Here is a 10,868-nt window from a genome sequence, read left to right on the forward strand (position 1 = left end):
CTGCCCCTACTCATGGGTGGAAACATGTGTCCCTCAGTTTGATGCTGAGAGACTGGACATGGGCCCCTAGGGCTGTAACACAAGTTGCATCATCACTGACAGGAAGATGGATAAGGAGCACATGTGACAGTTCATGTAAGGGTCACTCACGGCTGACCAGGGGATACCATCTCCCTGCTCCAGTCATCATGACTCTGGTTCAGTATCCTACTGACCCTTAGGCCTGGGATGTGATTTGAAAGAATGGACTCTTAGACAGAGCCATAACTCTGAGGATATTCTGGAAAAAAGAAAGGTACCATTACCATTAGATAATGGTCATGGAAATCCAAGGGGACTAATTATTTGGCTTCACAGATGGCATTAAAGATTACAAGACCTTGCCCATGGATAGAAAGAGTGTTTTCCAAAGTCAGCTTCCATTGAATTTGGTCTCCCTGAGCACTGACAATGGAATCAAACACATTCCCCACATAGGGGGTACACAGGGAAACTAGCAGCTGACCTTTGGACTAATCATGGAAGCTCAAACTTACCTTTCACTCTACAAACAAGGAGAGCACTTGTGCTTGAAGCTAATTTCAATCTCAGATTATTCTCACATGTTCATCTCATATGTCTCCTTGAATAACACAATCTTTACATTTGCTCTAGTTTTCATTGGTGGGTTTTGGGGGTTACACACCTGCAAGTGTGCAGGGCTTCTTCCTAGTTCTGTATTTGGCAATTACTCCTGGTAGTGCTTCAGCGAATTTATGGGATGTAAACCTGGGGGCAGATCCCATATCCTCTGCAAAGCAAAGTCCCTCGGTAGCCCCAACCCTCATATTCCCATCAGGAACCTGAAGAACAGCAAGGCCAGGGGCCAGAGATAGCATGGAGGTAGGGCATTTGCCTTGCATGCAGAAGGATGGTGATTCTAATCCCAGCATCCCATATGGTCCCCCAAGCTTGCCAGGAGTGTTTTCTGAGCATACAGCCAGGAGTAAACCCTGAGCACTGCCGAGTGTGACCCCCCAAAAAAAACAAAACAAGCAAACAAACAAAAGAACAGCAAGGTCAGCATTGACTGAACTTTGCTATGACTCAATTTGTCCATGGGATTTAGTTGGGAAACTCCCCAGTTCCCTGTAGTTTCTCATGGAGTCCAATTCAGGCTCCTTTGCAGATCTGACCTTCCCTTTGTCCTCATTACCCTATGATGACGCATTTATGCACTGCCATTGAGAAACAGGCATTTGCCAAAGAGACAGAAACTATCATTCTCCTCTCTTAGGACAGCCAAATTTAATTATCTCTGGAGAGACCATTCCCTGGTCTCTGTGCTGACGAGACGCTCAGCGTTGGTTCATGTCAAGATTCTGAGACTCATGGAAAGAAAACACTGCAATGTGCTGAGGAGATTGAGAAGTGAGTGACCCATCAAAACCCGCAGAGTTCTTGGGGGTCTTTCTCTGTTTCTTGAATCTCCTGACCCTACAGAGATAACAGAGGTGCTCAGGGCACTCCACAGGGGGAACATAACTAGGTTAGAGAGCAGATAACTCCCATTTCTTCTCTCCTGAGACTTGTCTAGAGAATGATGCGCCCTGGTGTTTGGGAAGCCCAGAGCATCTCTGTGGCTTGTGGAGTCCCAGGTTTCTCCCTGGTAGGGCTCAGAATAATATCTTGAGGCCCAGTGTGGTCTGTGCTGGCTACAGACTGAGGCACAGACTCTCTGCTTGGTTTCTGGATCTCTCCTGCAATTATTCCTTATCATGTTGGTGTGACTCAGAGTTTATCATGTGGGTGTGACTCTGCAATTTGCTGAGTTGGGGCTTCTTTAATGTTTTTTTAGGCAATCACAATAGAGTGCTCAGCTTTGTGTCTTATGTGTAAATTACTCTTAGGGAGAGTCTTTTTTTATTTTATTTTATTAAATTTGTTTATTTTTTTAAAATATCTTTACTTAAGCACCATGATTACAAACATGTTTGTAATTGGGTTTCAGTCATAAAAAAAAAAGAATCCCCCCCTTTCACCAGTGCAACTTTCCCAAAACCAATGTTCCCCATCTCCCTCCTCCTCCATTTGAGACAGGCATTCTATTTCTCTCTCTCACTGTCATTGTCATGATAGTTTTTAGTGTAGTTATTTCTTTAAGTGCACTTACCACTCTTTGTGGTGAGCTTCATATTGTGGGCTGGTCCACGGTTGAGTTCCCCAGTGTCCCATTTGGTCTCCCAAACCAGGAGTGATTTCTGAGCGCATGCATAGCCAGGAGTAACCCCTGAGCATCACCGAGTGTAGCCCCCTTCAAATAAAAAGAAAGAAAGAAAAAGTTATACAAGTACAGACATACTGAAAAGTATATTTCCATGCAATTATTAAGAATAATTCTGAATATTATGCCTTCATTATGTTAGCTTTTGTTTAATCACTGACCCGAGATAGAGACATTGCTTTAAGAAAACAAGACTCTCCTTTGGGATGATGTAAATTGAGGATGATCAGAAAAGAACTCTGTGGAGATGCCTCTGAAAGGCACCCAGGGTGAGCCTCCCAACACTCCGATATTTGAATGTAGCTTCTACTAATGTATAAAATGAAGTTTAACTGCATGAAATGAGACACATACTAATGTATAAATATGAAAGCAGAATTCCAGGAACCTGAGCAGAATTGACCCACACCTGTGGCCTGTACCTGTCCAGGATGAACTCTAGGACATTAGTTGCAGCTATGCACTGGCAAAAACCAAGGAGTCCACGGACTACAAATGGTTCTGAGTTCACCACACATTAGGACTCCCCAAACTCTGCAGAAGGCTTAGGTGAGAATCAACAACTGTGATTCTTTCTGACCTTGGTCTGCTTCCTCCCTCCCAATGAGCGTGGTGCTTCTCCTCCTCTGTTGGAGAAACTGTCCTTATTTTGCTGGGGTTGTTCCAGTGTTAAGAGGACACATGGGTAGGTTTTGCTTCATTATGGAACATGCAAGGGGTTGGGGGATCCTGGGTTCAGTACATGGCACCTTCTGCCCATCCTAAGGAGCAGCTTTCTTTACTGAATAGTGCTGAACCCATGATGCTTGGAAATCAAACTTAAGAACACACTCTTTTGGGGGGCGAGGGGTGTCAATCCAGCTCCACTCAGGAATTACTCTGGGCTCTATGCTCATAAATAATTCCTGGCAGGATTGGGGGACCATATAGAAGTCGAGAGTTGAACCTGGGTCCATCCCAGGTAGGCTGCATGCAAGGCAAATGCCCTATGGCTGTGCTATCTCTTTGACCCCTGAAAACACACTTGTTCAACTTCATCCTTGTCTATTATGTTTCCTCGAAAGAGGAATTTGGGGTCCCACCTCTGGTCTCTGCTCTTTCTATGCCCTACTAACGGGGAGGAAATTTTCCTATCTAGATGTATGTGAACCAACACAAGCCCATGAAGCATCACAACTATTCTGAAGGTGACAAGAAGAGAGGAAAACAAAAGTTTCATGTATTACAATAAAATGCCAGTGACTGTTTTGGGTCCTGGTCAAAAAGAACATTGTGAACATCTGTAATGGTAGAACATACACCTTAAACTACACTATTCTATTTAGTTTTTCAGATAGTTTCCTAAATTTTTCAGGGTCCAATATCTCAGTGCTTTAATTTTGTCCTTGGTTTTATGATGTCTTGAGCATCTAACACGCCCTTTTATAGCTTTCTAAAGCAGTCTAAATCCTACTCTAAAGATAGGATTTTTTTAAAATATGGAACGCTTCACGAATTTGCGCGTCATCCTTGCACAGGGGCCATGCTGATTTTCTCTGTATCGTTCCAATGTTAGTATATGTGCTGCCGAAGCGAGCACGAGTTAGGATTTTTAAAACTCCTTATGATTGGAAGGAAATAAAGTGACACCCCTTTAGTAACAGTAGAGCACATAACAATGCCTAAAGGAAAAGGAGAAAGAAAAGAGCGTGAGAAATAGTGACAAGAGCAAGTAGCAAAGTTTCCATATGGTTCACCAAGCCTGCCAGGAGTAATTTCTGAGTGCAAAGCCTGATGTATCCCCTTAGCACTGTTAGGTGTAGACAAACCCTCACAAATGAATCCAGTTTGACTAATTTCTTTCTCTAAAACACAACCCTCAAAACTTTTATATATTTTATTATATTTATTCTTTCCTTTCACCTTAAGAAAAATCAATCACTTCCACTTTAAGATAAAATTTTATTTGCCTTATTTAAAATGCACCATCTAGGACATTGAAAGTCATACTTCAGGGCCCAGAGAGATAGCACAGCGGCTTTTGCCTTGCAAGCAGCCAATCTAGGACCAAAGGTGGTTGGTTCGAATCCCGATGTCCCATATGGTCCCCTGTGCCTGCCAGGAGCTATTTCTGAGCAGCCAGGAGTAACCCCTGAGCACCACCAGGTGTGGCCCAAAAACAAAAACAAAAACAAAAAAGAAAGAAAGTCATACTTCATAGACTTAATTCTCTATTTTTTAAGACTTATTTCAACTTGATTACCTGAGAGATGGGCAACTAGTTGCTGATAATAGTTAAGTGATACCACTTCCCATGAAAATCTTGACTCATCATTTGCCCTGAATTTATACATGGATATGAAAGGGAACAGAATTATTGTATAGTGTCTTAGGAAGTCTTCCCAAATAGTCTGTGATTAGCTTTGCCTTCTACCCACTAGACCTTATCTGAAATTCTGATCTTGGGAAGTGTCACCTTGCACAGGTTTTAAGACAGTTTACAGTAAATGAGTTCTAATTTTATCATGATATTATGTTGTATCTCTCTGAACGCAATGCATAGATCAGAACTTTAAGTGGCCAAAAGCTTTATATATTCAAAAATAAAGATCTGACAATACACAGCACACTCTGTTGAGAAACTTTATTCTACATTCTAAGTCATTTAGAACCTGTGTCTTTATGAGTTTAATCCTTTTAACTGATGTTTCAGGATATGAAACACTTAGATGGCATAAAGAAGCAACCATGTCAGACTTGTGGGTAAAGCTCTCTTCAGGCTTCAGTGGATAGGACAAAAGAGAACACTGAGTTTTGGGAGGAATTCGTTGTTTTGATGAAGGTACCTCCTCTACACACATCTGTGCCTCCCAGGTAGCCCCCACATGCTGTAGCCTCACTTGTAGTTAGAGTGTAATTTGAGTTCCTCCTGCCCTCAGTGATGTCTTGGAAGGACAGCAGAGTAGATGGGTCTGAGATGACATTTCCCATCTGTGGGTTGTGAGGATGCACAGACACATGTGAATGGAGAGCAAGTAGGCCTATGATAATCCAGGACCCCTGATCTGTGTGCAGACTTCATTAAAGAGATACCAAGTATATAAGAAAAACTGATTCCTCAGAGTTTTGAGGGGAAAACTTTGGTACACACATGTGTAGCGGGGGTCTATCCATGGGACACATGACAAAGTTGGAGATCCAACACTATGCCATCAGCTCAAAAACATTCCAGAATCATTTCTCCGAGGACACACTGTCACACATGAGTCCTGAGATAGTTGCTCCGAGAAGTGCAGAGATAAAGCCTGGGTATATTGCAAGGACTGGGGGATTTAGAGGGGAGATACAAGAAATTAGTAGATAGCAGGAATTGAGTCATTTCTTCATGGTCTCTCCACAGTAATACATATTCTTCTGAAGAATTCCACAGTCAGATAGTTGACATAGTTGATCATAATACATTTATTATTGATTCATAGTCACAATACATCATATAGTTTACATAGTTCTTCATAATACATGTGTATCCATGTAGATGAAAACAGATATTAAATTTCCTATGATGGTGACATGGAATATCAGAGGATCCACCCAGAAGTATTGCCTGATCTGCAGGGTCAGACATGGGAATCTCAGCAGGATACTCCTTTTGCATGCTCAAGGGATGTCATGCTCTGTCTGGAGGTGATGTTCTTCCTCTTCTCTGCTCAACTTCCTCATTCTCATCTGTCAGAGCCCTCTGGAGCACTTCTCCAAGAGGTGTCTTGCCCTCCCACTGTCTGTGTCTTCCAATAAAGAAGTAGATGATGGGATTAACTGCACTGTTCATAACACAGAGAAGGATCGTGAAGATTGATATCTCAGAAGATTGGAACGGTAACCCTATGAATATTATGCAGACCAAATAGACTCCTCTAGGCACACTGAGGAGCAAGAAGGCCAAGACATTGAGCAGGATGGTCCAGTAGAGCCTGCTAGGCTTTCTCTGCTGGCAGTAACATTGGACCCGGATGAACAAAGTCAGGCTGGACACAAAGAGCACCAGGAAAGTTGGAAGGGATATAAAATCATATATGAACCATATAGTTAACCCATTCAAGTAAGAGAACACAGAATTAACACAGAAATGAAGAACAGGACCCAAACGACAGCACATACAATGGTGGAGAGATGTGCTGGGCGGCGGCATTTGTACCAGATGGGCCAGAGTACAGAGACACAGCGGTCAATGCTGATGGTCATGAGCAGGCTCAGACTCACAATGTAAGAACAGAATGTGAATGTTTCTACAATATTCATAAGAGGATGGATAAATATATAGAAACTTAACATATGCAGACCAACAAATGAGAGGTAGGTGAAGTCTGCAATGGCCAAGTTGAGGATATAGACAGAGAAGTGGTTCCTCTTCATTCGAAAACCTAGCAGCCAGATGACAATCCCATTTCCCACCAGGCCACAGAGGTCAATGAGGATAAGGACAGCCATGATCACCCAATAGCCCAAAGTGTTAAATAAAAAGAAGCGATCCATAGTATTTGTTGTGTTCAGTAAGGAGACATTTTCCTCTTCTTTTAACACAGTCCAGTTGTTCCAAAGCAGCTGATGCATGTCTGCTGTGTCATTTCTGAGTTCATAAGCCATCTGTGCTTTCTGCCACTTTGGTCCCCTGTGAAATAGAATTGTGGGCAGAGACAGAGCCCCTGAGTTCAGGGTTGGTCTCTCCCTACACCTGAGTGCAATTCCACACCCCACAAACTAATAAATAGAAAACCAAAGAATTATTCTGTGTGATGGTCTGCCCAGTCCTGCTCTCATCAGACACAAGATTTATGAACCCCATCCTCAGTCCCAGGCCAGTGTTGCTTCTTAGACAGCTTCAGGTCTGTCCCCACCTGAGTCCAGGATACAGCTGCTGAGGGGCTTGTTCAGGAGTTGCTGGGAAGAGACCCTGAGTCTGCTCATGGCTCTACCCTTGGGAAATCATCTACTTAAGGCTTTGTGTTTGAGATAATGAAAATATTAGAAAATTAAAGGTCAGTAATAACGAGTATTCATAAGTTGTATCTACTGTGCACAAATATAAGGTCTCTGTATGTTAATTTCCTGTTATTATCATGCACAAAATAAACAATCATTTTGGAGGGCTCACAACAAACACAGGCATGGGTCCTGGCTCAGCCATAAAAATTAATGCTGAAGTCAAAGAGCTCTTCTTAGAATATAATAGGAGAAATGGCATAAACATACTAACTCAGTTATGACAAATAGTATTTTATAGCAATGAATTATTAATATGAATCAATAATTACTATTTTATAATCATGGTATTCCCATGTCATTTAAATTAATCATAAAGGAATAGTGATGAATAATCAGTTATTATAAATTAATAAAAATAAGGAATATCTTAAGATGTATTAATAAGATAAAGGTTTGGAAAGAATTTCCTATGATCCCTATTTCTTATCATCTCCTACTTTTTCTTTATTATTCAATGAAATGAGGCCTCTGTAAGTAGTGAACTCATAATCACCTTCAAAGATTCCACTTTACAACCCCCAGAACTCTAAAAACACATCTGTAGTGCCCACTTACCCCTCTCATTCAGATTTTAGATCCCTCTAGCTGCCACATGAGTCCCCAGGTAATCTTGGACAGAGACACTGAAAAGCAGATGGACGGAGAGCATGAGTGATATGCACATGAGGGATCTCTGCAGGCTGGCCTGGGGCATCATCTCCGTCTTCCAGTCATCAGGAATCAGGATCCATTCAAATATTAGAATCAGGCAAGAGATTGAAAAGGTTAGAATCTCAGACCCATAACTTATAGGATATTCTGAAAACGAAGGGGCAATATGTAATAGTAAAGGATATATAGGAGACTGTTAATTTCTGGACTTCACATATAACATCAAAACCCACAGGACCTTGTGTGTGGATAGAGTGTTTGTAAAACCAAAAATTAGCTCTTATTGAATTTGGTCTCCCAGATCACTTACAGTGGAATCAAGCTCATTCTCCTCAGAGGGGGAACACAGGGAAACTAGTGGTTGGCATTTAAGCAGATCATGGAAACTCTAACCTTCCTATTCACACTAGAAACAAGGAGAATATTTGATTTTGAAGCCAATTTCAACATCAGATTATACTAGCACATTCATCTCATCTGTTTCCCTGATGGACACAACCTCCATATTTGCTTTTGGTTTTCATAGCTGTGTTTTGGAGTACACTGCAGGATTTAATTTTTCTTCTGTGTCTAGCAATCACTCCTGGAGGTGCATATGGGAGTATGTGGAATTCATACTTCAGGACAGAACAGGTTATCTGCGTGCAAGGCCAGGTGTACTCCCTGCAACCCCTCTGCAACCCCAACTGACATAATCACATAGGAGCTGAAGACAGCAAGGTAAGGGCAAACTGAACCATCCTGACTCACTTTGTCCCTAAGTCTCAGTTGGAACAACACCCCCAATCAACTGTAAGTTCATGGGGAGCTTGTTTCATACCCCACTGGATATCTGATAATAACCTTTTCTGCATTCCACATTTTTTCCTCTGATGACAAAATAAACAGGGTCATTAAACTGTCATTGAGAAAAAGGCATTTGTTACAGAAGCAGGAACTGTCATTCTCCCCTCTCAGGGCAGCCAGAGAGATCATTTCATGGCCTCTGCGCTGACAAGATGCTCTGCCTTGGCCTATCTTAGAAGTCTGAGACTCATGGAAAGAAAATATTGAGCATTATGAGGAGGAGGTAGGGGAGTGGGTAACCTATCAGGACCCTCTGCGTTATTGGGGTCTTTCCTCTGTCTTCTGAATCTTCTAATTCTTTGTACATAAATAAGACCAGTTTTTCTTCCTCACTGGACTCTGAAGCTATCACTTAGAGGACAAAGAGATTCCCTTACTCCCTCAGACATAGCATTCAGAGAGAGGAACTGTTGGCTACCGTGACTGACTCAGTGGCTACTTTTGCAAAACTCCCTGCCATTTTTTCAGTGCTAAGTGCTGTTTGCTATAAGCCCATATACCAACAGGAAAAAGGCAACCTTCAAGTAATAAGTAACTTCTCAGCCTAGGGGAGGAAGACACTGCCTGATACCATGGAGCCAAGTCTCCCCTTAACTTACATTCCTGAGTTATTAGCTAAATGCAACAAAGCTTGCCCCACTATAAAAACTGCTGAGAGTTCCGGAAAGTGGGCTACAAGCCCTACTTTAGGGTCATAGGGCAATTCCTTGAAAGCTGCTGACTTAGGAGTGATTGTAAAATTGTCACTGCTTCTCCCTCCCTTCTGGAAGACGATTTACTGCCTTTGTCTCATGGCTTTCGCGCCAAAATGTATGATTGACACCATCTTTTTACCTGCCCCTTTCTCCTCCTCTATATAAGAGATGTTGAACCCTAATAAAGGCACCTTAGACCGGTCTAATCGCCTAAGGTCATTATTACTAACCTCTCTTAGATTTTTACAGGTGTGGTTGTCCTTCTAGCCCAGCTAAATAAAGGTGCGGTCGTCCGAGAGCCTCTCAGCCGATTCCCGCTGGCCGGGCCCCTCCGGGGGGCTTGCAGGACCCCGCAAGGAACAGATGTTCAGGATGCTCAGAAAGGGGAGCAGGGCCAGGTCAGAGGGCAGAGAGTTCACATTTTTTTCTCACCTGGGTCTTGTCTAGAGAGTGGTGCTTCCTGGTGCTTGGAGAACCTGGAGCATTTCTGTGGCTTATGCAGTCCAAAGTTTCTCCTCAGGTAGCTCACAGTGATGTCCCATGGCACAGACTGGTTAGGTGCTGGCCAAAGTCTGAGTGGAAGACTCTATGCTGGATCTCTGACCTCTCCTGCTCTTATATCCTTCATTATGTGAGTCTGACTCAGACAAAACTCTTGGCCCAGTAGAGCGAGTTTTTCTGGATGTTTCTCTAGAAGCAATCAGAGTAAGAGGCTCATCTCTGTCTGCTAAGTGTAATTCTTCCAGAAAAAACTATCATTCCCTCTGAGATATGCAGAAATGAAGACCCAAATGTTAAATGAGTGTAAATACTGTCATCATAAGATTATAATTGGGTTAATGGTTCTTATCATGTATTATTTTGAAATGTCTTCCAATTTACAAATATACTTTTTCCAAAAGAATCCCACATTCACTTTGGATACTATGATAACAATTCTTAAGATTCTCCCAGAAGTGGTGCCTGGACTTTAGTATCAGACTTGTTCTTTCAGCATGAACCCCCGCCTGATGCTCAGGGGACATTTTGACTTGTCTGGAAAAGGTGCTCTTGTTTTCTGCTCAGCTTCCTTGTCCTTGTCCATCGTTGCAATCTGAAGCGATTTTCAGACTGATTTTCTGTTTCATTGCTATCCATCTTGTGCAAAAAAAAAGAGTAAATGATGTGGCTGACTGCCCTGCAACAATGGAGGCTCATGTATATCCATATCTCCAGAGGAAGAAATGTTGATTCCATGGACCAACATCAGGTGGCATGTCCTGCACTGGACACACTGGGCAGCAGAAAGGCTGGAACATTGAGCAAGATGACTCAGTAAAGTTTCCTGGGCTGTCTCTGCTGGGAGAAACTCTGGACCATATGAGTTGAGTCAGGCTGGCTGCAAAGAGCAC

The 10,868-nt window shown here is 42.5% G+C and overlaps 1 protein-coding gene and 1 non-coding gene across 2 annotated transcripts; both read right to left on the minus strand.

Annotated features, from left to right (window-relative positions):
* Positions 1-3,735: 3,735 nt before the first annotated feature.
* LOC126019794 (U6 spliceosomal RNA) lies at positions 3,736-3,842 on the minus strand. Its single transcript, XR_007499416.1, has one exon. It is a non-coding gene; the product is annotated as a U6 spliceosomal RNA (small nuclear RNA).
* A 2,067-nt stretch (positions 3,843-5,909) lies between these two features.
* Positions 5,910-6,886, minus strand: LOC126018810 (mas-related G-protein coupled receptor member X1-like). Its single transcript, XM_049780907.1, is given in 2 exon segments — positions 5,910-6,347; positions 6,350-6,886. Coding segments are annotated over 2 exon segments (975 nt in total).
* Positions 6,887-10,868: the final 3,982 nt, after the last annotated feature.

The sequence above is a fragment of the Suncus etruscus genome, chromosome 9 (assembly GCF_024139225.1).
Source record: "Suncus etruscus isolate mSunEtr1 chromosome 9, mSunEtr1.pri.cur, whole genome shotgun sequence".
NCBI lineage: Eukaryota > Metazoa > Chordata > Mammalia > Eulipotyphla > Soricidae > Suncus > Suncus etruscus.